We start from the raw sequence: 26,976 nt of genomic DNA on the forward strand, positions 1-26,976 counted from the left end.
GGCAGAGTGACATCTTGCAGAAGGCTGGGAGGAGTCAAGATCAGAGCATGGCAGGAGGGACTAACCTTGAGAGAAATAAGGGTTTCCAGCTCTTTTTAATAGAAGAAAAGCAGGAAAGGACGAGTGCAGGTTATATATTGTTATTCCATCCTTATACAACTCTCTGAGGGTGGATTTTGTTTCTCTCAATTGCACGTGATGCAGTGGAGGTCCAGAGAAGTGAGGTAACTTGCCTGAAGTCACACAGCAGAACCCAGGTGTGACCCCAAGGTTAATGCTTCCTTTGAGCCCAAAGTGTAGTAGTGCTCACTTACCTTCAATATTTTAAAAGCTTAAGTTCCTTATAGGGAGTACCCTGAAAATGACTGGAATTTAGTTAGGTCTTTGTTTTACGACTTGATAAGCTAGAATGCAAAGAGATTTTACTGGAGCAAACATTCAGTGCCATTTGGTAGAGATCTAGCGAAAGAAGCTGCCCTCAATTAATGTTTGACCAACTTAGTACCAAAGGTCTGACTTTTCTTCCCAAGTATGACTGCTAGAATAAACATGCTTGCTTCTGCCTCTCTGTGCTACTGAGGTGTGCCTATATGGGCATCTTATATAATTGTCTTTTAACCTCTCCCAGCAATGCTGCCGTATGGTTACTCTTGCATCTGTGTTACAATGAGGAAACAGGCTCAAAGAGGTCAAGTGATTTGCCCAGGCCACAGGGTATGTAGTGAAGCAAGAATTTAAACTCAAGTCTTAAACTCAAATCTTAATCCTGTTTCTATTATTATCTCCATTTTACAAAGGATAAAACTGAGGCACAGAGAGGATGAATAATTTGCTTGAGATCACACAGTTTGTAAATATCAAAGTCAGAATTTGAACCCAGAAATCTGGCTCGCGACCCGAGTCTATGTTCTTAAACAGTTTTGCTCTCAGGCAGGGAGAAATGGTCTCTGGTGAGAATGCCTAGACTTGATGCTCAAATCTGGTTTTCTTCTTCCCTGTGGACTAAATAGTTGTTTAGCTAAAGGCATAGACTTTAGTTTCAGACTTGGGTATGAACCACACTCCATCACTTAAAAAGTTGTGTGGCCTTGGACAAATTACTTCTCTACAGCTCAGTTTCTTAGTTTGTAATGTGGGGCCAATAAGAATATTCAACTCAAAGAGTCAGTATGAGGATTAAATGAGATAAAGCATGTTAAGAGCTCAGCAGAATGTGTGGTCCATAGATAAACGTGGGCTTCTATAAGGACCCTGGAGATGATGTTTCGCATCTGTCTCATGCTTCCATTCCTGTTGTAGTACCCCCATTCAAACTTTAGCTTCTCTTACCATGAATTATTACCATATGCACTTAAAATCTTTAAAAATCACATTAATATACAAATATTAAAACAATACTTGTTTTGTAAACATAGAAACGTTTTTAAAAATATTTTAAAAGCTATGAATTATGTTAAACAGTATAACTTTACTTAATTTGTTCTTTGTTTTCTTGAGACAAGATCTTACTCTGTCAGTAGGGCTGGAGTGCAGTGGTGCCATATAGTTCACTGCAGTCTCGAACTCCTCAGCTCAAGTAGTCCTCTGTCTCAGCTTCTGGAGTAGCTGGGACTACAAGGCATGCTCCACCACACTCACTTAGCTTTTTTTTTTTTTTTTTTTAGTATTAGGTTTTGCTGTATTCCCCAGGCTGGTCTCAAACTCCTGAACGCAAGCAGTCCTCCTGCCTTGGCCTTCCAAAGTTTTGGGATTATAAGCATGAGCCACTTCACCAGGCAATTAAATTTTTGTGTAACTTTTCATGGATTCAAATTCTAGTGGCACAAAAGAATTCATACTCTTCTCCATTCCTCTTCCCCTGCCCTCCTTTTCTTCAGGGAAACATTTGTTGTGTGAGTTTCTTATATATTCTTCTGGAGGTTTTTTGCATATTAAAGCAATTATGGGAATAATTCTCAAGTATCATTTGCTCCGAAGTGGTAGTTTAATAGACAGGCAGACACATACTGTTCTGTACTTTTTCACTCTCACATTGTATCTTGGAAATCTTTTCAAATAAGCACATTGAAATCTTCCTCAGGTTTTTTTTACAACTGCTTAATGAACACAATGGACAGTGGACTGTTAACTGGTACTCCCCTCTCTATCCTGTCCCATGTCTGCCATTTGGGTCACATTAATTGTGCTGAATGTCACCCTCTTGTGCAAATACCATTTAGCTACAGACCCAGTTCACGTGCATCCCCCATCCAATAGCGAGGCATGTCCCAGTCAGGCCAGATGCCTTGTCCTCCCAACACTGCCCTGCCCATAGTGGATCATCCTGTCTGTTCTTTCCCACCTGAATCCTCCTTTTACACAACCTCCAACCTGCAGGGCTAACATCAGCATTTGCCACTCACTGATATTCTTTTAACTCGCATATATTGTCAAGTATTGTTGCTTTAAATGCAGTCTTATTGCACGAGACTATAAACTTTGTACGCAGTGACCACATCTTCTGTGTAATTTGCAACTTTCTATGGTGCTTTAAATCACATCATTGAAGGGAAATTACAATTTGTAAATTTGTAATATGACCAAGACACTTGGCTCTGTGCACTGACTCACCGTGGTGTCCCATCCCAGAGTGGGGCAGGACAGAGCAGAGTCATCATCCCTGCAGAGAGCAAAGCTGAGTCACTCCCCTCCTCCTTCTAGAAAAATAGGCTTGAGGCTAAGTGCTCTTAATGCTCATCAGAGCCTTAATGGAAATGCCCAGAAGAGATTGAAGGGAGTAGCCTGAGCTTTTGCAGGAAGAGCCTGCAATGCAGGGGCTGCTCATTGATTTGTTGCTTTGGGTAATGTGGCAAATATGATTTTTCCACTGAGCAGGTCAAGTTCTGTGTCCAGAGAACTAACTGAAATTATTTCCCCCCTTGTTGAAAGGACAATGTAACAATGTTAAAGAAAATGTTGATAACATGACTATTTTCAAGTTATGAAATTTATTTTCTTTTTATATAACTCCTTCCAGACTTTGCCCACTTTCATGCATTTATTATTTTTTCTTTGAGATGGAGTCTCACTCTGTCGCCAGTCTGGAGTGCAGTGGCAAGATCTTGGCTCACTGCAAACTCCACTTCCTGGGTTCAAGCGATTCTCCTGCCTCAGCCTACCAAGTAGCTTGGAATACAGGCATGCACCAGCACGCCCAGCTAATTCCCACCTTCATGCATTTAAAAAAAATATATAGTAGCTCCTGTTAGAGTGAACATACCATTTTCCAGATGAGTTGGAATCTCAGTGGGAAACTAGAGGAACTAATGTTCTATCAGAGGCCTTTCTCACCTAGGTGCTGTGGCCCTTTCATCTTGATTTTTTTCCCCTCTCAACTTTGGCTTGGCTTGCCAGAGGTCACATTTTTTTCCTCTGTTCTGAGAGCTTCTCAAAAAGAAATGTGAATCCCCACCCTGCTTTATGTTTTGTAGCTAGAATGTGATTGGAATGTGAGCAATGGAGAAAAGTGGGTTGAACATTCATGGGAACATACTGACTGTCTGATTGTCTCCTTTTAGATGAGGGCCATCTCTTTTTCCCAAAGAAGTAGTAATAACCCAAACCTAGGACCTGTAGAGATTTATTGAGCAACCTCATCCACAACATATCCTTTATTATTTCCATTTATCATTTCTTTAACACCTCATGCCTGCCCTATCCCACCTACACACACTTTCTGTTGGGAACACACACCACTTTAGACATGCTGGATTCTACATGGCCTCCTGAGTATTCTGCGTCCTGGACATTCCATCATTACTATGTCCAGGGATGCAGCAGAGAAGAGTGGCTAAAATCTTAGATGGCCTGTTCAAATCCTGCGTCCACCTTGGTCAAATCACTGTAAAGTAGAAACAGTGATAGTACCTACCACATAGTTGTTGGGAGGGACAAATGAGTTAATACTGGTAAAACACTAGAACAGAGCCTGCAATGTAGTGAGAACTCAGTGTTAGCTGGATCTAAATCCAAATTGCTTCCAATCTTCAAAGAGCAGATAACATCTTATCTCTTACACAAAATCTCTGACTAGCCTCATCTAACCCATGAAATCTCTTATTCTTTTGAAAGGATAACACAGATAGAGAGACTATCTTGATATCTGGGTTTAAATCTTGAAACAATAAGTGCTGTGGGACTTTGAGGGAGTTTAAGTCTTAGTTTTGTCATCTGTAAAATGGATATTATAGTATTATAATACCTTAACAGGGTTATTATGAAGTCCAAGTAAGATGAATGCTTAAAAAGCACTCAGGCAGGTCCTGACTCATGGTAGACCCTCAATAAATACACATGCTCTTTCAAAATATATCATTTAGAATTTTATGGATTGTGAAAGTGCAAGTACATGTCGATGGGCTAGGAAAGAATTGTATAGAAAATTTAGATGACATAGCACTGTATATAAAGAAAATTAAAATCCTCTCATAAACATCTTTCTGGAGCAACAGTTTCCCCAGCCAGTAACTCCTACTCTGGAAACTAAACACAGCCGGGTGTATTCCCTTTGGCTTCTCTCTGTCTCTCTGTCTCTGTCTCTCTCTCTCTCTCTCTCTCTCTCTCTCTCGTGTGTGTGTGTGTGTGTGTGTGCAGGCATGCACTCACACAGACATGCATATTTAGAAAAGAAAGGAATCCTATTATATACCAATTTTGCAGCCTGCTTTACTTTACATAGACGTTTCTCCATCTCATTTAATATTTTTCAAAGTGATTTTTATTCCATGTACATCTAAACAATCTAAACATAACTTATTTAACCATGACCCTGTTGCCCTATTGTTGGACACTGAGGTTTTTTTTAGGTTTTAGCTGTTCTAAATAATGCTGCATCAAAAATCTTTGTGTATGAATATTGTAAATATCTTTGATTACTTTGCCAAGAGAAATTCTTAGGAATAGAAATAGTGGGTCAAAAAAAACACACACACACATAAAAGGATGCAGGTATATATTGCCAACTTTTGCCTTACTGAAAGGTTGTATAAATTACAAACCTATCAACAGTGACCAGAGGAAGCCATCACATGTCACCCTTGCCAGTGCTCTGTTGTGTTGTTAGTTAACTTTTTGTCAGCTTTATCATTATTATTATTTTTTTGAGATGGAGTTTCACTCTTGTTGCCCAGGCTGGAGTGCAATGGCACGATCTTGGCTCACTGCAACCTCTGCCTCCTCGGTTCAAGTGATTCTCCTGCCTCAGCCTCCTGAGTAGCTGGGATTACAGGTATGTGCCACCATGCCTGGCTAATTTTGTATTTTTAGTAGAGACGGGGTTTCTCCATGTTGGTCAGGCTGGTCTGGAACTCCTGAACTCAGGTGATCTGCTCACCTCAGCCTCCCAAAGTGCTGGGATTAGATGTGAGCCATCTGCTTTATCTATTATCTTTCAGTCTAAATTATAATCTTCTTGAGCAGGCACTGTGGCCATCTGCTTCTTTGTACCTGCCTTTATACAGAACATTGCTTGGTGCCATTCACATAGTGGCGCTTATCAACATTTGTCAAGTGAATCGATTTCTATTCACAACTATTCCTGTGGGATTAAGAGCTGGAGAAGGGACTTGAACAATCACTTCCAAATTGATCAGATTTGAAATAGAGAGGTTTGTAGACTTGTCCTTGGTCTCCTAGTGAGATGGGTTAGGTAGAAAAGTATTAAATCACAGGTAGTTGACTGCTGTTCAGGGGACTCAGACAAGGGAGTAGGTCTAAGAGAGAAAAATGATCTGTTTTTCAGGGTCAGCTCTGCATCATGTTTGAAACTGACTTTCTGCACTGCTGTTCATTCTTTCTTTATAACTGGGTGTGGGGAGGGGTGGGATCTTCTTTGTACAACTCAGCCATACAGAATGAATGGAATTTTCCAGATGGTTCCTCTTGATGACTGTTGGCATAATGGCAGCTTTGCCCCCTGGGAGTAATTGGGCTGCAATCCCTGAAGCCTAGACAGCAGTTTCAGCAGGTCAGATTGTGGGATCTCTGTGTTTTTGTTAGCACAAAGAGCCACATGGGATTTCAAGCCATAAATACCGTTTTTATTTTCCTCATACAGCTCCCTACTAAATGCTTTGAGCAATGAGGCCAAAGTGAGGAAAGTGTCATAACCCTTCTCTCCTCAACACACATATACATCCATTCCAAAGACAGATTGTCCTGCCTTCGTCTTCCGAGTAGCTGGGACTACAAGCATGCGCCACCATGCCCAGCTAATTTTGTGTTTTTAGTGGAGTTTCTCCATGTTGGTCAGGCTGGTCTGGAACTCCCAACCTCAGGTGATCTGCCCGCCTCAGCCTCCCAAAGTACTGAGATTACAGGTGTGAGCCACACACCGCGCCAGCTGTCTGCTTTATGTGTTATCTTTCAATTCCTTGGCACTGGGCACCTTTCTGAATGAGAGTCTGGAGTAATCTTCTGGGAACAACACATGGCTTCAGAATTTTTCTGAATCTACATACCCACTGTAAAGATGAGTTGATGCTTCCTTTCTCCTACCCTGAGAGCCCCCCTCCTCCTGGGATAATTCTGTTTTTGTTTTCAGGCAAAAGAGGCTCTTAGAGTGTGAAAGTTTGCTGCAGATTTCAGGACATGTGAGCGCATAATATCTCCCTCTTATAATTTTCCCTGTTCATTTGTGAGTTGACCACTAATCTTCATAATACCCAGTAAACACAGTTGCCCAGGAGGCAGGTAAACCAAAGGGTTTAGGTTTGAATCTGGGCTGACACAATTTCTCATGGACGTGAAATTGTTTGCCTTACTGTGATGGGCCAGTTTGTTTTTTTCTTGTCTCTGTATCTATCACAGACATTATCTTCCAGAGCCTCCTTTCCTTAGAGCCACAATTTCTTTAACCTCCAGGTTGGAAGACTTCACCTGGGATTAGGAATTGTCACTGTGGTAGAATCATCCGCTAGTGTGCAAAGGTTGGAAAATGTTAGAACTTTATTTCCCAGAGTCCCTTGCAGTTAGGAATTTGTGGTTGAGGCTCTGCCGATTACATGCACTTTGTTGAGACTTGGATATGAGAGCCTAGCCTTGTGTAGAAAGAGGGAGGGCAGTGGGGATGTGCATTTGATTTTGCAGACTGCCACAGTTGTGTGGTTCTGGAGCAGCCAGCTATGGCAATGGCTCCTCATTCAGCAGGCTGCTTCCTGAGCCAGCAGCTCCTTGGTGGCCCAGTTCTGTAGCATGGATTTGGAAGTCATTCCTGGAGTCAATCTAGAGTCACTTCCTTTAACTAGTCAACTCCCCTCCTTCATTAATGCTCCTGTAATAAATCCCACTTTGTAAACTTGCTCATATAATGCTTCAGCTGCAAAGCTGTAATTTGTTTTACATTGTTCATTTGTTGACTGAGACAAAATAAAATGGTTGGAATGTTTTTGTTGACTTTGATTTTATTATAGACTTTTTTCTACCAAAGCCAGTTTTGAACTGTCCTGTTCTCTTTTGCATGCTATTCCTTGTTATTATAGAGAACCTTATATTGTACTTTTTCCCAGAGTGAGATGGAAGTTTTTCCCAGTTATATTGACAGGTCCAATCATAAAAGTCCATCTTCTTTGACCTATTTACTCGGAACAATGCCATGTGCCAATTCATGGAATTCATATATCACCTCTCCATAAAAGCATAGAGTACTGTGTTATTAATAAACATCTAGCATGTGATGCACATATACCCTGAAGCTTGTAGCAGGCATAGAAAAGGGCTGGGAGAAACATTTTGCATTGATTATCTGTTAAGACATCAGTACTGACACTTCATTTTCAACAAAAGTGCACTGCCCTGTATATGAGTCATGCTTACCATATTTCCTGACATCTGGGAGTTGACTTAATAGATGCTAATGTGATGTTATCACCAACGTGTCATGCTACCCTCTTCTCCTTGGTTCTGTTTTTGCCCTAGGTTTGCTGACACTTTGCTATGAAAAATGGATTCAGACATTGCAGGAATGCAAAGTGCTGGCTAGAAAAGCACTGATTTAACTGGGCAGAACTGTGCCCAGTAATTATAAACTTAGAAAATATCTTCCTTCTCCCAATTCTTTGAGTCCTTCATATAGACACAGCTACAAGGGCAGAGCAATTAGAGAAGTCCGATTCCAAGCCTGAATGAAGAGTTTTCTCATTTTGCCAGTTCTGTGGGAAAGGTCTGCTGTGTGCTGGCTGCCCACGGGCAAGGTGCCTCTTGGGGAACAAGCATTTCTGAAAGAGCAACAAACTCTAACTCAGATTCAGAACTAAAAAAGAACTTATTTATTGAAGGCAAGGGAATGCAAAAAATACAAAAATCAAAAGCTTGTCTGGCATTTAACTTTTCTTTCTCTGCTCGTCAAATGGGAGTTAGATTTTATTTGTACACTTGCTAAGGGTCCTGATCTGCTCATGAAATCCTTATATGGGGGAAGCTGTGGGGCAGATTCCTTAAGTGACCCTTTGGGACAACTCTTATCAGGGCCAGGGGAATTGCTCGTTTCTGCCTACTTCTTTCCTTTCTGCTTCATGTGTACTACAAAATAGTCATTGCATGCAATGGTGAGGCCTGCAATTAGGGAAAAGAAGCTCTGGAAGCCCACTTTGCCGTCTCTGCACTGGTCCAGGTCCTTCATTATTTTGTCCACGGCCAGAGGGTCTTTTTGATTCTGAAAAAAAAAAAAGAAAAAAAGAACAAAGGCAAGAGATATCAGTCAAAGGTTGCAATGATCAGCTTATTTGATTTGCACTGCTGAGAACTGTGTACACATCTCCCAATTATTTGAGCTCTTGTTTTAGTGACCTTTGGAGGTCATCCAAATGTATTTTTCTTTTTTTGCCTTGAGGGAGCATTTTAGTAATTTCATATTTAGATTCTGCCTAAGAACCACCCTAAACTCCTCATTTTGTGGTTTAAACTTACATTCTCTTATTAAAATTTTATTCCTAATAGCATGGTCAAATCCCTTAAAAAGAGAACTCCTCATGAAAAGATCTTTATGATTTAGGGAGTAAGTTTTGGATCATTGTCCTATGGACTTTAAAGAGGTATTAATGATGCCATGGGTTGTTTTAGGTTTGGAGAAGACAGCTCGCATTCTTCTTGGTCCAGCTGAGGCCAAGCTAGTGTGGCTTCATATCATATTAGCCGTGTGACGCTGAGTGAACCACACAGCTTAGTGGGCCTTTGCTTATCAACTATGAATTGAGGAGGTTGGACTATAATGTTTCTAGAATCCTTCCATTCTTTGAGTTGGTAAGTCTAATGCCATCCTATACTCTTTGCTGGATGTTGTATATTGGACCAGCTTCAAAAGGAGTATGTGTGATGGAGTCTTAAACTCCCCATGACTCTCAGTGCCTGGTAAGAATGTGTGGGACCCCCGGGTGTGGTGGGTGGCTCACACCTGTAATCCCAGCACTGTGGGTGGCCGAGGTGGGCAGATCACGAGGTCAAGAGACCTAGTCCATCCTGGTGAACATGGTGAAACCCCGTCTCTACTAAAAATACAAAAAATTAGCTGGGCGTGGTGGCACGCACCCGTAGTCCCAGCTACTCAGGAGGCTGAGGCAGGAGGATTGCCTGAACCCAGGAGTGGAAGGTGCAGTGAGCCGAGATTGCACCACTCACTCTAGCCTGGTGCCTGGGGACAGAGCGAGACTCTGTCTCAAAAAGAAAAAAAGAATGTGTGGGACAGAGATGGGCAGGCAAGATCCCCTTTGTTTTCATCTTGCTTCCATAGTGACTTCATCATTCCTTTTTGTAGTGATGCTGGTCGGAAGTGGGAGGTTGTGGTTTCTCCTCCATGCCATCAACCACAGAGAGAAATATGGCTTGTTTGAGGTTGTTAAAGGGCTCAGGTAAAGTATTTATGAATTCTGATGACTATATTCATGAGTGAGGGAAATTATACTCAGTGTTTCAAGTGTGCTAGGTGTTTCTAAATTGCACTTGGAAATTCCTAAAAGTATAGCAGCAGCATTTCCCACATGAGCACTGCAAACTCCTACTATAGCTAAACCTGCCCTATGCAGCTGTTGGTGGGTTTCAGCTAATTCTGGCCTCACCCTCAGCTTCCTGGCTGTGGTTGGAATGAGTGAAATCTGGATGACATAAGGGGTCTACTTTAGAAACAAAATGCTCTGTTAATGCAGTGAGTGTAGGTGTTTGCAGAATTATGACCCTGTGCCTGGAATAAATTACCCTGCTGTGTTCAGTGCTCCACACTACATATACCTTTTATGTGTCTCATGCCACAAAGCCTTTAGGAAGAAAAGGTCTGTGTCTTATGTGATATTCACTCTGTCTTCTAACACTCTTAACAAGTGTTTAGTGTACTGAGAATGCCTTTGTCCATAGGATGGGTAGGCTTACAATGAGCACATTTTGTCCTTGCATCTTACTGCTTGGCTTGAATATCATAGCAGGTGAAAGTGACATTTCAGATAATTATGTTCAGCCATCTCTAGTTTTACAGGGAGGAAACTGAAGGCTAGAGAGCTGATGCAGCCTGCTCATTTTTAGTTAAGGCAGAGCCAGATCTTTTAACTCCTTTTCTGGGGCTGTATCATGGGACTCTACAAAAGCAGAGGACCTGCATATTCTAGCTCATTCTGCGATAGCATTAGGTAACTGCAGCTCTGAGAGAGTAGTTAGGCTATTTATATCTATTTATTTAACTGGTATTGATGACGTGCAAATTATAGCATACTAAAAAGCCTCATGTTTATTGATTGCAGGAGTCTGGGGGTTGACTAATGTGCTATTTACCAGGCAGATGACAAGAGGCAGGACCCAACCTTTTACCGGTATCCCCTCTCACACTTTAGAGGTTAATGCATTATTCAACACCAAGCGCGGAAACCATCTTTTTAGGTGACTACAGTTGTGGCAGGGAAAGAAGGGCTTGCATTTCAGTCTACTATTTTGTCATGCAATGTTTCACCTTTAGTTGAATTCAACAGCCATCTCTCAAGAACCTGCAATGTAAAAGGACAACTATGCCTTATGGCTCCATGTCCTGAGTGAGTGATATGTCTGAGCTGATGGCAGAGTCCTCTTTTAGTCCTCATGCATCTCTCCATCTGTCAACGGTGAGGCATACACTCAAACTGCTCCTGTGTTCTCAGAGCATTATTATATGAAAGGAGTTATTTCTGGAGTGATATGTGGCTCCTAATCAGTAGATGACTGACATTGCTCCTTTGTAGTATTAGAAAAAGAAAAAACAATCACTTTATCTGAAGAGATTTAAGAATGGAGATTCATGTTGTTCAAAATGGAATGTGACCAGGATGTGGCATCTCCTACCACCAGGTTTTTGGACCTGAGGCTAGCCATTTCTAGTTGACTCCTCTTTTGTGAAAAGCCTTCTTTCTCCCAACTCTGTCCCCCACATCATCACAATCGACACAGATAACCAGATGGAATTTTCCAACCAACAGTTCATATTGTGGTTATTTGTATGTAGTCTTATTTCACCTGCATACTGTAAGCTCCTTGAAAGTCAGGGCTGTGTCTCTGTCACTTTCTCCTTCCCCAACAGTATCGTACAAATAGCAGGTACTAAATACTATTTAATAAATGAATGAAACCACCTTTCTAATAGTGACATCCACAGGGAAGGGATGGAAACAAGAAGGAAAAGGAACCAGGACCTAGAAGCATTGATTTTTACGTCTGGCTCTTTGTAAGCCTTTTAACACTTACTTCCAAAAATCCAGGGAACTCCTTTTCCATGAGTACTCTCAGGTCCTCCTTTGTTAAGTAGCCTTTGTCCCCAGCAAATTTATGAAATGTAAACATCATGGTTTCCATGGCATGTTCCATTTGAGATGGCATTTTGATGTGGTCTGTTGAAGCCTATTAGAGGATGTAAAGAAACAGGGTTTACATTAACTTTTTTTTGAGACAGAGTCTTGCTCTGTCACCCAGGCTGGAGTGCACTGCCACAATTTTGGCTTACAACCTCTGCCTGCTGGGTTGGGGTGATTCTCTTACCTCAGCCTACTGAGTAGCTGGGATTACAGGGACTCACCACCATGCTCGGGTAATTTTTGCATTTTTAGTAGAGATGGGGTTTCACCATGTTGGTCAGGCTGGTCTCAAACTCCTAACCTTGAGATCCACCTGCCTTAGTCTCCTAAAGTGCTGGGATTACAGGTGTCAGCCACTGTGCCTGGCCAATTTTTTTTTTTTTTGACATTATGAATGAATTTTTTTTAGACTGAAAGATAAAATTGTATGTATTTAATGTGTACAACATGATGTTTTGAAGTATATATACATCGTGGGATGAATGGATCTAGCTAACTAACATATGCATTACCTCACATACTTAGCACTTTTGTGGTAAGAACACTTAGCCACTCTTACTATTAGTCAAGAATACAATAAGTTGTTATTTACTGTAGTCATATTGTTGTACAATAGCTCTCTTAAACTATTCCATGTAACTGAAATTTTGTATCTTTTGACTAAACATCACTCCAGTGCAATCACCCCAGCCCATTCTATTCTTTAGTTCTATGAAATTAACTACTTAAGATTCCACATATGAGTGAGATCATCTGGTATCTGTCTTTCTGTGCTTGGCTTATTTCATTAAGCATAATGTCCTCCAGGTTCATGTATGTGGGTTTACATTAACTTTTAAGCCACATGTACTTTGTAGGATAATTGGAAGGATGAAGATGAGATCATCCATTTGGTCCTCCCCGCTTTAAAATTCAGTGAATCTAAGAACCAGTCCACCCCAGTTTTTGGGTCTCTTGTTGGTAGAAATAGACACTTTAGGTACTGGTGCTGTAAATGAACTGTTTATCTAACTCCAGCTAACTCGCATAAATAACCTAATAAAGAAGAGAAATTCTAATTATTTAGAAAAGCAAGATCAGTGTTTCCCCTTTTTTTTGGAGATGGAGTTTGGCTCTTGTCACCCAGGCTGGAGTGCAGTGGCTCACTGCAACCTCTGCCTCCTGGGTTCAAGCAATTCTCCTGCCTCAGCCTCCTGAGTAGCTGGTTTACAAGCGTCTACTACCACACCTGGCTAGTTTTTTTGTCTTTTTAGTAAAGATAGTGTTTCGCCATGTTGGGTAGGCGGGTCTCAAACTCCTGACCTCAGGTGATCCGCCCGCCTTGGCCTCCCAAAGTGCTGGGATTACAAGCATGAGCCACTATGCCCGGCCCAGTGTTCCTTTTTAACTGACAAAGCACCCACTGAAAGAACAGATATTTCATAATTTCTCTTTGCACTAGTATATGAGATTCTTAGATATGGCTGATACTAACAATCCACACAGTCAAGCCTGGTAAATATGAAAACTTCAGCCTTCTAAGCTTGACGTGGTAACTTGGTTCAGTCTGATTCTAGGGCTGAGAAATCTGCTTACAACGGAATTACCTGCTGGGTATGTATATATTCTTTACTAAAGTTCTGAACTTGTTATTTATTGCAATAACAAGAAAATCTTTTCGTTTATTGCAATAAAGACAGTTGCATCTCTGGCAGTAAAATGCAGATACTCTACCCAAATAAAAACTACTCAAAGTCCATTGTCTAGTTCACTTGAGGAGCACAGGTAATAGTATATAACCTAACTCATGGGAGGGCCTCATATGTTTTTAGTTGCACTAGACAGATGAGCTGCTCTCAGTCTGGGACACAGTGGGAGAGGAAGTGCTTTCATCATAAAGTGTTTGTAAGAAAGGAAAGGAAACATGTCAGATCATTCCATTTAGGTATAATGAACTATGGGTATCATCAAGACCCAGCACTTGATACTTAATAGAACCTCAGTGAATTTTGGCTTAATTGAAGGAATCATTTGGCCAGAACAGAGAAGCTTTGGCTAATAGCAACTAAAATCACTACTGGATAGGAAACAGGTGAACTTGAATGGAGACTGTAATATAGCACTAAAAAATAAAAATAAATAAATCATAAGATTAGGCTGTGATGCATGGATGGAAGGGCTGGCAACTTCCTCTGCTGAAGAGCTCACTCTAACAGGAACCTGAGACATGCTTTGGTCTGATTCCTGTCTCTGAGAGATGCCTGTTCAACACTGATCCTCGAATGCTATCTTTTACAGAGGAGAAGGTGGAGTTGGTAAACACGAGGATTGAGCAATTACATTTAGAATTGTAAATTCTACTCCTTAATCTCCAGAAAAGTATGGGAACCAGCAGACCAAAGAATGCAATTCTAGAGAATGCTATAAGTCAGAATCTGGCCTGATTAATCTGGAAGGCAGTTAGTTATCCTGGAGAGAGCAGCAAATTGACGCCTCAAGGTCGGCTGTAAAATGAATTCCAGGGGAACCACACCCTTTTCCTTTCGTCACAGTTCTGGCTCATTCCCCATCCCTCATATGGGTTTCAGATGGCAGTGTGGGTTTACAGAGAGTCTGCCTTCTTGGGTTGGTACTCCAAGTCCAACAATTTAAGATAACTGAACTGGGCCAGTCACCTGTGGGAGAAGGACGTGGGATTCTACCCCAGTTCTTAAATAACTCAGGAAAGGAGTCAGACACCACAGAGGTTTAAAAATACCTGTGCTCAAGTTCAGAGCAGCAGAGCATCTCGGGATCAATTCCCAGAGAACCCAGAAATTGGAACTGAGTGGGGCACCCAGTTTACCTCCTTCAGAGGACAGGGCAGAAGGAAAGTGCACTGCAAAGCTGCAGAATTAAGAAAGGGAATGCAGCAGGGTAAGGACCTCTAAATTTTAAAAAAGATAATTTAGGGGCCAGGTGTGGTGGCTCATGCCTGTAATCTCAGCACTGTGGGAGGCCGAGGTAGGCGGATCACAAGGTCCGGAGATCAAGACCATCCTGACTAACATGGTGAAACTGGTCTCTACTAAAAATACAAAAAGTTAGCTGGCATTGGTGGCAGGCACCTGTAGTCCCAGCTACTCAGGAGGCTGAGGCAGGAGAATCTCTTGAACCTGGGAGGCAGAGGTTGCAGTGAGCTGAGATCGCGCCACTGCACTCCAGCTTGGGTGACAGAGTGATACTCTGTCTCCAAAAAAAAAAAAAAAAAAGACTAATTTAGGACCTCCTAAGAAATGCAAGTTGTGAGCTCAGGAAATCCTGGCCACCCTTGAATATCTTCTTTAAGAGAGTAAGGTGAGTCTCACACTGCATGAGTGCTCAGGTCTGATGTCACTCAATCCCACGCCTCTCTTGCCCACAGCCATTATGAAGTGATGGAGCTTTCCTCTCTGAAGTTACATCCTTGCTCCACTGGATTCTCCCTTTCCCTTCTCCCCCAGTGGTTTTACCCAGTGGATGGATTGTGAATATGCAGCCAGCTGACTCCCTATCTGTCCAGTAGACCTTCTCCAATAAGGATACAGAGCAGGGGCCAGCCAGGAGGTGAAAACAGCATTGAAAACTAGGGGAGAAGCCCTTGTCTCTTGAGTAACCAGTGCCCCAAAGGGCCTCACCAGAGAAGGAACTCTGTTTTGAAGAAGGAGCTGCACACTGGCTTTAAGACAGAGGAAAGGGGAAAATGTTATTAAAACTCTGTTCTCTTGGCTAGAGGATGAATCACATAGCTCTTGTCAGAGTGCAGCCACTGGTGGCCCCACTGAGTCAGCCCTGCCTGGCCCTCGGTTCTTGGGTGGGGCTTGCCTGGGCAGGGCTGACTGCAGCACTGACTGTTAGCTGCTGAAACAAGCTCTTCAGGGACTTTAATCTGGCATTTCCTCCCTTACCTAGCCACTCTGCAAGCTCTGTTCAGATGTGGGCTTCCTGCATCCTGGTTAGACACACTTTGACAGGAGGGCTTTGGGGCTGAGGCCAAGAGGCAGCAGTACACTCTCTATCCCCAAGAACTTGCTCTTGTACCTGAAACATTCCATTCCATTTAATTGTTTACTTGTCAGTCTGAGATTTAAGCTCCTCTTGAACAAGAACTACGAATTATTCTGCTTTTATTCGTGGAGCACTGTTAACTGTTAGGTGCATAAATGAACCACACAAGCCCTTGAGTAGTAGCTGAGGTGCAAGTGTGATTACCTAGAACTAGGCTGAAAACCTTGTAGCTAAGAGCTCAAGAGGACAATGTGAGAGTTGGGAAGGGCCAGGAAAGGGGCCCCAAAAAGGTTCAACTATGAATGGAACAGTAGAGTACACAGGAGGGCACATTCCATACGCAAAAGGGAAAATATGTGTCCTGCTAAACAGGTCTGGTCAGAATGACATGACTTTGCTCCTTCTCTTCTAACACTTGGCTGTTTTCTCATGTTTTCCATTCATCACATCTTCTACTTTATGCTTTTCTAGTGTTGCTGTCTCACTGCTGAGCATCACAGGATGTAACAGCCTTGCTGTCCACTCACCTTTTATTGAATTATTCTATTCTGATGCCTATACATGCCCACCTTGTCTGCCTGAGCAACAGGTCTTAAGAAGGGAGGTTGAGACATCTCTCTCTCTATAGTTCTCTCTATAGAAAACAATTCTGGACTCTACGAATTTAGTTACCATAGGAGGAATTCAATTTTCCATTTTTGGTTCTCCCACTCTGAGCATCCACTTTGAATGTCCCAGACACACATACACACACACATGCAGATACACACGTTCTCCCCATTATGCTTGCCTTTGAGGAATTAACCAGCTAATAGAAACTACTTAAGCATCTGGCATGAATTCTATTTATTTGTGTTTCTGTTTCTTTCCTCACCAGATTGCAGGTTTCTTGAGCAGGGTCCCAGTAGCCAGTGCTTGAGCCCTCATTGACCCTGCTCGATTAATTTATAAGAAGTCAATAATAATGTATTATGGTTGTCCTGAGAGTAGCAGAGAAGCAGGAGTCCTCAGAAAAGTGTCTGCTCCTGAGCAATCTCAAATGTTTGCTCTGGACCTGTGCCCAGATCCCAGCTGCAGTTTCAAAGAGGACACTTCTGAAGAGCGAGAGTCAGACTTGCTTTGCTTCTCTGTATCTCGTCCATACCCTAGTTTTCTTACAGCCCACCCAGAAAATAAATGGCAGGGCGTCAGTAAAAACAAACATCTGTTATTTAAAATATGTTTGAGATTTCCTTCCTTTTGCTTTAGAAATTTTGGAGTTTTTTTTTTTTTTTTTAATTGAACCCAGAAGGCATTCTTGAATTTGATCTTTGAAGCTAATTCAGAAAAAATGAGCTGAACCAATGGATCTGGATCCAGGCTGTCTCTCTCACCTCTTACCAAATAAAACTTGCTCACGAAAGACTTGGGCAGCAAAGGAAAGTTTCAGATGCAATTCAATAGGAAGAAAGAACTCCAAAGAAACCTCCTCCAATCTAACCGAGTACATCCATTTTTCCTTAAAAAATGCTCAGGCATCAGCCTAATCAGCCAACATAGCTATTGTGACAACTGCTATTTAATCCTTTGGTAGGGTGGGTGGTACTTATTTAGTAAAGGAATAGAAAGTTCTGAAAATTGTTTAAAAGAAGTAAATTGTTTTTGCTTTTGATGTGAGATTCTTAAATTTGTTGAGTCCCCAGAAAAATGAGAAACGTAAGATGTTAAAATTTTAGTCCAGCTTTCTCAGCACTTTGAGTGCTACTTTATACATTATAAGCCTGAAAGAATTCCATTGTTTCTCTCAACTTTATGCTTTGAAAGACTGGACTGTGTCCAAGGGTATATCAAGTGGGTTGTGCTCTACAAAAGACACATTTTTTTGAACTGTCAGTAGAAAGCAGGGAGGCACACAGTCTTGGCTCCACCCAGTCCAGGCCTGACCCCACTGGAGTGGCTGCTTAGGAGGCTGGCAAGAGGCCGGCACACTGGAGGAAAGGGGCCTATTTGGTGTGTCCAAGAAAAGCTAGGAAGAGCATCACCTAGAAAGCAGAGTGAGACCCAACAATTGCTTCATGCCCAGCAGACCAAAAACAGATGGCAAGAACTGAAATAAACTCCAAATGGTGGGTCCCACCGTGAAGAAACTACTCTCTGGCTGCTAAGGAACAAATACACCATTGGGAAGGGATGCTTAAACAGAAACCGGATAGGAATCTGTGGGGCAGGGCCCAGGAAGAAACTTACAGTGAGTTATATGAACTCATTCCTGCTCCAACCCCTGGCATTGTCTTTTACAATTTGCTGAAACATGTTGGAGGCAAAAATCACTGACTGGATGTTTCCACGAGCCTGGTCTCACCTAAAGCACACAACGTAAACTCCACTCCTGGAGGCTAAAACTCAAGCTTCTGGGGAAAAATATCCGAAACAACTGCAAACCTCTTAACGGGAAAGGCTACCTCCCAAGTAAGGCTGAGCCAGGGTGCCAGGCGCATACTGGCCGATAATGAAGAGCGGTCTTGCCAAGGCCTTGGTTACTGATCTAATTACTGCCCTCACCCACAGTTCAGTCAAGAAACCTCTCCTGCAGACTGGAGGCCAGTCCAGGTGTGACTCACTTCCTCTTGGAAAATGCCCTCTGAGATGGCACAGTTCCTCTTTTCCTTCAGGGAGTGTTCTGTCCAAACCATCCACAGAGAGTATCTGCAACCAGCCACACCCACATGGTCTCACAGCTGAGTCACAGGCCTCAGACCACTAGGAGAATCTTGGAGCCTTCTGCCCTAACCACGCCCTGCAGAAGCTCCAGCAGGGACAGAACTGGGTGGGGGCAGAAAGCGGGGTGGGCTTAATGCATCCCAGAGTCTAGCTCAGGGCTCCCCTGTGCTGGCCTGGCTTGGAGCGGTCTGCATTCCACCCCCAGCCAACAAGGCAGAGCTCCTGGTTTCACTTAGAGCCAGACTGAAGCTGGACAGGGCAGCAGTGTCCATAGCTAGGGGCAGCGCCATTCCTTCGGCCAAAGCGCAGGTGGTGAACCAAGTGCCAAAGGCAAGTCTGTCTGTCTCACAAATTAATCTAGGACTGGAAGATCCTTCATCATAGCCTGCTCTTCCTCCATCTCTTTCTGGTTCTACTTAATTAGGTTAGCTAGGGAACCTTTCAGTAGAGAAACCGCTTCACACTGTCCACCGCCCCCATCGAGCCAAACTGCTTTAGAAAGAAAACAAGTGGACCCCCCTCCCTCAGCAGGAAGACCCCCGTCAAGCTGACAACAGGAAGCCCCAACGTGAAACGCCCCTTTGGCCAAGGGACTAAGGGGTACTCCTTAGGAAGGGACGCCCCCAGCTCCCTACTCGTCCTACCCGCGCCTGCTCGGGCTGTCCAGCCGGGTGGAGGCTACGAACATGCAAACCAAGGTTGGCCTGTGGGCAGAACCCACCAAGAAACATGCCAGCCAGGGCAGGGGCAAGCAGGAGGGCTTCAGTAACCGAGAGACGAGTGGGAAAGCAGGAAAGGTGGGAGTAAAGCAAGGCTAACAAAGGGAGGAGAGAAGAGGTCCAGGGGCACCAACACCACAGTCCCCACGTAAAGGACAAGTGTCCCCTCCTCTGGTCCGCCTGGGTCTAGGGGCGGTCGCGCTCGGGCTGGGGACGGGCGCTGCTGGCCTCCTCTGGGTGCGGCCCAGAGCACCAAGCACCGGATTTCCCCACCGGCCGCTCCCCGTCCAGGCCCCGCGGTGCCCGGGACGCTCCGTGAAGCCAAGTGCGGGGGTTACCCCAGGCGGCAGGTCGGGGGCTGGGGACTATCCGGGAAGGGCACGTGGGCAGGGGGGGAGCTCACCTTGGCCAAGGCGCTGCGGATTCTGGGCTAGCTAGACTCGGAGCGGCGAAGCGAGGGCAGCAGGCTGTGAGCCTTCCTTAGTACGTGCGGTGGGTGGGGAGAGGGAGGCGGTGCGGGAGCGGGAGGAGCCTGGCTGGCGCTTGGCCTGGCGCTCCCCAGCCCTGTCTCCTCCCTCTCTTCCTGCCCCCGACTCCCCCGACCCGGGGTTCGCAGCCCACGCCCTGCTCTCGCTCCCCGACCCGCCTCGCTGCTGCCTTGCCCGCCCCAGTCAGAGCGTTCTTGTAAACTTCTCTTCAGTAGGAACGGTCCTGCCCTCCACTATTTCAGGGCATCCCCACCCTGGGCCTGCCCTTCCTCTCGGGTTTGGTTTTAGAAAGTCGGTGACAGAACCTGGCCGTCCTGCGGGTGGGGCACGCTGGCGCAGAACCAGAGGTACCGGCTCTGTGGGCACCTACGGGTCTAGGAATTATTTTCTGGATGACCTTGCAGGGAGTGGCACGTGGAGTCCTAGCGACCTCAGAGGCACTAGAATTTGGTTGTTCTCAGATTAGCCCTAGGAGGTCCATCCGGGGGGTCTCGGCCGCCTGCGCCTGGTCAGGGTGGGGGGGGGGTGGCACCCAGCACCTCCCCAGCAGCCAGGCTCCCCACCCTGCTGGGCCCTCGAGGTGCCAGAGAGGGTGTGGTTTGTCTTGTCAGCACCCAGGGGCGTCACAAACCCTCCGTTGAACAGGGGATTTACTTGACTAATAGTTCAGTTTCAGTGTGGCTAATGTTAAAAACTGGCTGGGCGTGGTGGCTCATGCTTGTAATCCCAACACTTTGGGAGTCCAAGGGCGGGCAGATCACTTGAGGTCAGGAGTTCGAGACCAGCCTGGCCAAAATGGTGATACCTCGTCTCTACTGATAGAAAAAGGAGTCGGGAAAGGTGGTGCGCTACTGATATCCCAGGAGACTGAGACATGAGAATCGCTTGAACCTGGGAGACCGAGGTTGCAGTGAGGCGAGAACACGCCACTTAACTCCAGCCTGGGTGTCAGAGTGAGACTCTGTCTAAAAAAAAAAAAAAAAAAAAGAGTTTAAAACTAAGTTTCCAAGGCATTATGCTGTGGTCCTTAAAAGTCCTTTAGAAGAATTTCCTGGAATAACTTTAGAGGAAACCTAAGTGTTTCCTAGGGGATGCTGACCTACTCTTTGCCCCTCCCTCGCCTCCTTTTATTTGAATTGCGATTTGGGGTTAAATACAAACTACTCGAAGCTGTTGGTGGAAAACAGCCCAGTCCCAAACTCTGGGGTTTTCCTTTGTTCCCAGGGGAGGCCTTGGAAGGAGTGAGCGATCCCAAAGGAATGAGCAGACTTGGGGAATCCTCCAAGTGCCACTTCTGACTAATCTTGGCTGTCGCCAGGAAAACCTAACTTGGATTTCAGCTATTGCTTTTCCTGCAGCCTGGTGCTGACTATTCAAGTGGACAGCTTGTCTTCTGGGATCTTGCTGTATACAGTACTTCCCAGTCCCCAGGTCACAGTCATCAGTGGAGGAAATCTCGGATCCCTTTTGTCCCAGGGATTGGAATGCTACTGGGTTTGGAATAGGAATGCCTGGGTTTGCATACCCGTACTCATCTGATTTCTTCATCTAGTCCACAGACCTTAAAAGTGCTTTAGTGTATGTGCATACGCCTGGGAATTCAGGGATTAAGGAATCAGTCTCTTCCCTCCAAGGGCTTGGGAGTTAGATAAGCAAACAATGTAAATCCAGTGTGCTTAGTGAATGGTAGAGGATACTATCAGATAGTAGGAGAACACTGAGGAGGGGCTTTCAAGTTTCCTTGGAGTGGTCAGAATAATTCTTGCAGGATGCAACATTGGTAGAAATTAAAAAATAATGATGACACTTACTAGAACTTTTAAATCTGTACAAAGATTCTATTCTTAGAAGGCTTGGAAAAATCTTAATGTATAAAATGTGATTTATAAATACATGAACCAAAGGTCAATATTTTCCTATTTCTTTCTAGTCTTTTTATGTATATATGACAAATAGTTACGTAATTCTGATCATGCTGGTTATAAAATTGAGTACAGTCATTCACTGCATAACAATGTTTGAGCCAAGAATGGATCGTGTATACAGCAGTGGTCCCTCAGATTATAATAGAGCCAAAAAATTCCTTTTGCCTAGTGACCTCGTAGCCGTCTAACGCGGTGCTCATGTGCTTGTGGTGATGCTGGTGTGAACAGACTGCTGCGCCGCCGGTTGTGTAAAAACACAGCACATACCGCTTACGTGTAGTAAACAGTCCTTGAGAATGGTAATAAATGACTTACTGCTTTATGGATTTGCTATACTTGTCATCATTATTTTAGAGTGTACTCCTTCTTATTAAAAAAGACAGTAAAACTTTAAAAAAAGTTTTTGAAACAGCCTCAGGCAGCTCTTTGAGGAGGTTTTCCAGAAGAAGGCACTGTTACCATAGGAGCTGTGTGTCATTGCCCTGAAGGGCCTTCCAGTGGGGCGAGATATAGAAGTGAAAGCAGACCTAGGCTGCTATGTGCGTCGGTGTCTTAGTTTTGTGTGTGTGTATGTGTCTTAGTTTTAAACAGAAAACTTAAAATAAATAATTTGAAAAATAGAAAAATATAAAGAAAATATTTTCTACAGCTGTACACTGCGTGCTTTAGGCTAGGTGTCATTACAAAAGAGTCAAACATTTAAAGAATTTACAAGTTTGCTGGACACAGTGGCTCAAAGCCTGTAGTCCCAGCACTTTGGGAGGCCGAGGTGGGTGGATCACGAGGTCAAGAGATCGAGACCATCTGGTCAACATGGTGAAACCCTTTCTCTACTGAAAATAGAAAAATTAGCTGGACATGGTGGTGCGTGCCTGTAGTCCCAGCTACTCAGGAGGCTGAGGCAGGAGAATTGCCTGAACCCAGGAGGCAGAGGTTGTGGTGAGCCGAGATCACGCCATTGCACTCCAGGCTGGGTAACAAGAGCGAAACTCCGTCTCAAAAAAAAAAAGAATTTACAAGTTTATAACATACATTTACAGTAATCTAAGGTTAATTTATTATTATTATTCTGGTTTTCTTTGAGACAGAGGCTCCCTCTGTCACCCAGGCTAGGGCATAGTGGTGTGATCTCGGGCTCACTGTAACCTCTACCTCCTGGGTTCAAGCGCTTCTTGTCCCTCAGCCACTTGAGTAGCTGGGATTACAGGCACGTGCCACAATGCCTGGCTAATTTTTGTATATTAAGTAGAGACGGGGTTTCACCATTTTGGTCCGGCTGGTGTTGAACTCTTGGCCTCAGGTGATCCACCCGTCCTGGCTTCCCAAAGTGCTGGGATTGCAGGCATGAGCCACTGTATCCGACCAGCTTAATTTATTATTGATAAAGAAAAACAGTTTTAAATATAGTATAGTCTTAAGTGTACAGTGTTTCTAAATTCCACAGTAGTGTCCTAGGCCCTGACATTCCCTCCTGACTCACTCACTGACTGACCCAGAACAACGTCCAGCCCTGCAAGCTCCATTGATGGTAAGTGTCCTATGTAGGTGTAGCATTTTTAATCTTTTATGCCATATTTTTACCACTTTTTTTATATTTAGGTACACAAATACTTAGCATTGTGTTACATTTGTCTACAGTATGCTATTCAGGGTTGTAGTCCCCACGTGCTCAACTATACCATACAGCCTAGTTGTGTCGTAGGCTCCACCACCGAGGTTTTCACAAGTACCTTCTATGATTGCAGGATGAAATCACCTAAGGACACATTTCTCAGAATGTAACGTCATCATTAAGTGACACATGACTGTTTGTATTTTTGTCCCAAATTCTTTCCTTTTGTTCTTACTCTTTTCTATGTTATTAAACATTTATCAAGAACACGAGTATTTATTCATTTACTCATTCTTTTCAACTTTTTATTTAACAAGTAGCTATTCAACTGTAGTGTACTGTGGCTTCTCTTTTCTCTCTTCTCCAGTGTACCTGCAGCACTCAGAGGCCCTAGTGGGTGCATCTCCAGGAGGATGCTGCAGGGTTTCTAAAACACTGTGCAAAGCACTGAGGATACAGTGGTGAAAATGGTCAACACATCTTATGATTCCTGTCCTCATGTGGCTTCTTAATGATTCTATGTACTGGCAGGTCCATAATGCCTCAAGTATCAGCCATGCTTACAGTCTCTCTCTTGGAAAAGGGGTCCCATACACTTGTTTTTCCTGGAAGTAGTTATACCTTCTCAACCACATGCATACAATGAAGCCCGCTCGGCTTCCCTAGTGAGAACTGACTGCACCAGGGACCAGTGCCTGAGCCTGAGCTGCCCAGCAAGGACACTGTCCTAGCAGGAGAGTAGCCAACTGAATGGCCATTGGAAGAATGAGAGCAGAGGCTCCGTCCATGTGGTCTCTGAAATGATGAGAAGGCATTGTTCAACTCCTCCACCAGGCCTGAGATACGTTCCAATGTACAAAATGCTGGGAGCTGGAGAGAGCGATCCACTATTGAGGCAGTATTGGGTATTTTACCACTTCTCCATGTGGCACAGCCACAAAATCCTGTTATTCTGTGGTTCTCAACTTTTTTGGGTTTGTGGCCATGACACAGAAGTTGGGCTATATACTAGAAATGTGCTCCTTTTTTCACACTGTAGAGTTTTGGGTGCTCAGCTAGGGACTGCATTCCTACCACTTCATGCCCCTAGGTAGGAATATGTGACTAGTCACCAACAGAATGGGACTGGAAGTGATATGTTTCACTTGCAGAACAAGGCAGTAAAGAGGTGTGACTTTTCCATATTCTTTCTCTCCACCTGCCAGGACTTCAAGACTCTAAGGATGGAAGAATTACAGTTGGAAAGAGCCTGGAGAACTGAATCCCTGTGTGGAGGAAAATCACTTGGTGAGCAGGAACATCCTCATCGGGCTAGTTATGTGGTTGAGGAAGAACCCTGGAATTGGGGTGTTTATGTGTTACGGCACAGCCTTAACAAAGTGCTAGTATTTTTAGCAGCACATTTGAAAGGATTAATTTGCATGGATAGTAATTACACTGTGATACTGTTGACACCTCAGCATGGTGTCATTGTTTGAATAGAACTATTTACTGCCCTGTGCTCTCTTAGATACTCATGAAGCAAAGTTCTCACAGGTCTTAGCAAATGCATAGTCTTGTTTCTTGGTGTGTATCAAGCTGTGGCCTGTACCACATGGAAACCTGTGAAAACCCAGCTCAGCATTCCTGTCTGCCTAGACAGCATGTCAACAGCATGAATCATAGTTGTATAAACTTTACCTACCAATTGCAGTGCCTTGGGAAGGAGTCACAGCACTTCTTCTTGCCTCCTTGGTTGAGAATCACTGATTTACAGTGATCTGGTCAAGACTTTTTGCCGGCAATCTAAAACGGAAGACAAACCAACCCATGTATGGCTGTGTTAGTAGCCCCTGAATAGGGAAGTACTATAATTTGTTAAACATTTCCCATGTTTTTCAAGCTTTTAGGTTGTTTCTAATTTTGTACTGTCAAAACTAACTATATATCAAAGACTATTTTTAAAAAAATATTTCTGTCCACACGTTTGTTTGCTTAGGCTCTATTTCTATCAGGAGCTATGTTTTTTCATGTATTTATGTGGATTTTAAGGGACTAGTAGGAATAAGTCCCATTCTGTGGGGGCAGACAGGAGGGGAAGGCATGTGTCGGATGGAACTGTGAGATAGTGTGTCTGTGCCAGGAACTGCCTGCAGTTCTGCATGAGGAGAGTGCAGCGTCTTTCAGAACCTTGAATGGGGATGAGTCTGAAAGGAGGTGCCTTAGATATTCTGCTAAGGAATTTCCTATTTCCTCTGGTACTAGGAGCCACTGAAGAATGTGAAAAGGGGCATTATTAACTGCATGGCTCTGGGCAATTCATTTCACCTGTATGAACCTGGGTCTCTACCTGTCTTCTAGGGTGAGGGAAAAGACTGAATCATCTAGTGAACATGAAGGCGTCCAGCTCAGCAAGCAGCAGCTTCTGGCGGGCAGATCCCCACCTCCTCTGTGTGATTTTCCACTCTGTGAAGGGGCCATTTTAAGGAAGCCAAGCAGGGTTCTTCTGTGGCCCAAGGTTTCTAGTGTGTGTGATTTGTGAAGGCCTTTGAGCAGACTTCTCTTTAGGGGACTGGGAGGACTCCACCGGGGCTGTGCTTGCTGTGCTGACATACCTCTTAGGGCTGCAAAAGCTGAAGGACTGCACGTTTTTTATTTTAGTTTTAGACATAGGAGAGCTCTTAGACTAGAGTTGAAAACAACCTGTCTTCTATAGGTGAGGTGCAAATTCTAACACTTAGAATCTATCAAATATTTACTGAGTACCTACTTATTCCCTGCATGTTATGGGTCCAGGAGATATGTGAATGACTGAGACAGACAAATATATGCACTCACAGACCTTACATTATAGGGAAAAATGATGCAGGGAAGCCCCAAAGTGGAGCTTAGCCACTGGGTTCTTGGCTTTCCCCAGGAAATTCAAGGGCAAGCTGAAGGTAGAAGGAAACAGCTCTAGCGAAGAGGCGGTGTTCCAGCTCCATGACTGTTCCTGCAGAGCAGCGCTACCCCGTAGGCAGAGAGCAGGAGCTCAGGGGAGTTTTGCAGTCATATTTCTATAACCCACTTTTAATTGCATACAGATTAAGGGGTGGTTTATGCAGAAATTTCTAGGGGAAGCAGTAGTAACTTTCAGGTCATTGGGTCATTGCCGTGGAAAGGAGTGATAACTGCCTGGGTGTTGCCATGGCAATGGTAAATTGACATTCCACACTAATGGGCATGTCTGATTGAAAGTCGCTTGTTTAGCTAGTCCTCAATTTGCTCTGGTGTCTGAGCTCCGCCTCTGGTGTCAGGTCCCAACCCCACCTCAGGAAGGCAAATAAAATAGAAATGGGGGGAAATGAAACTAACAGAAAAATTTGGTACATTTGTGATGAATGCCATCATGGGAAATGAGGAATCTGAGTAAGAGAATTGAAGGACCCGTTCTAGGAAGGAAACCAGGAAAGGCTGTTCTGAGAAGGGAATAGTTAAACCCAGACTTAGAGGAAGAAGAGAAACTATGGTTGCAAATTGAGGAGGCGTGGAAGGCACTGGGGCAGAATTCTGCGAGATATGACCTGCCTATCATGGGCTGTGGTCTGCCAGTCTGATAAGCTGCATTTCCCCTTTCTGTGTTGAAACTTGAGAGCAAGTGGTGTTCCAGGCAAAAATTCAGATGCTGTGTCAAAGGGAAACAGTTACTGAAGCCACAGATACTCTTTGTTC

At 44.0% G+C, this 26,976-nt stretch overlaps 3 protein-coding genes across 17 annotated transcripts in view; 2 read left to right on the forward strand and 1 right to left on the reverse strand.

Moving 5' to 3' along the window:
- The window catches only part of LOC100394456 (dexamethasone-induced protein-like), a 73,278-nt gene extending 65,855 nt beyond the window's left edge, over window positions 1–7,423 (forward strand). For 2 of the 3 annotated variants that reach the window (XR_013529362.1, XR_013529364.1), the window contains 2 exons: window positions 5,169–5,266; window positions 6,095–6,201. The gene's annotated coding sequence lies outside the window, so the exon portion shown is untranslated. Of the gene's footprint in view, window positions 1–5,168; window positions 5,267–6,094 lie in introns of all 3 variants that reach the window. The other variant, XR_013529363.1, reaches the window with a different exon arrangement.
- Window positions 7,424–8,280: 857 nt separating this feature from the next.
- S100A10 (S100 calcium binding protein A10) lies at window positions 8,281–19,716 on the reverse strand. The gene is made up of 3 exons (XM_003735119.6): window positions 19,665–19,716; window positions 11,731–11,883; window positions 8,281–8,689 (listed from the first exon to the last, which is right to left on the reverse strand). Exons 2-3 carry the CDS (start codon window positions 11,860–11,862, stop codon window positions 8,528–8,530), a joined length of 294 nt encoding a protein of 97 aa, XP_003735167.1. The 5' UTR covers window positions 11,863–11,883; window positions 19,665–19,716; the 3' UTR covers window positions 8,281–8,527.
- Window positions 19,717–19,939: 223 nt separating this feature from the next.
- LOC100895540 (uncharacterized) overlaps window positions 19,940–26,976 on the forward strand; it is a 36,944-nt gene continuing 29,907 nt past the window's right edge. For 6 of the 13 annotated variants that reach the window (XM_054247519.2, XM_035279162.3, XM_078355702.1 and 3 more), the window contains exons 1-3: window positions 19,940–20,096; window positions 23,119–23,202; window positions 24,492–24,573. The gene's annotated coding sequence lies outside the window, so the exon portion shown is untranslated. Of the gene's footprint in view, window positions 20,097–23,118; window positions 23,203–24,489; window positions 24,574–26,976 lie in introns of those variants that run through there. The other 7 variants (XM_078355700.1, XM_054247522.2, XM_035279164.3 and 4 more) reach the window with 2 other exon arrangements.

Source organism: Callithrix jacchus, chromosome 18 (assembly GCF_049354715.1).
Source record: "Callithrix jacchus isolate 240 chromosome 18, calJac240_pri, whole genome shotgun sequence".
NCBI lineage: Eukaryota > Metazoa > Chordata > Mammalia > Primates > Cebidae > Callithrix > Callithrix jacchus.

Excerpts from the sequence above, each read along its gene's own strand:
- S100A10 (XM_003735119.6), bottom strand. The coding sequence starts at position 11,862 with ATGCCATCTCAAATGGAACATGCCATGGAAACCATGATGTTTACATTT. Across the intron at positions 8,690-11,730 it reads AGTTCCCTGGATTTTTGGAA|AATCAAAAAGACCCTCTGGC; the intron begins GTAAGTGTTAAA and ends TTTTTTTTTCAG.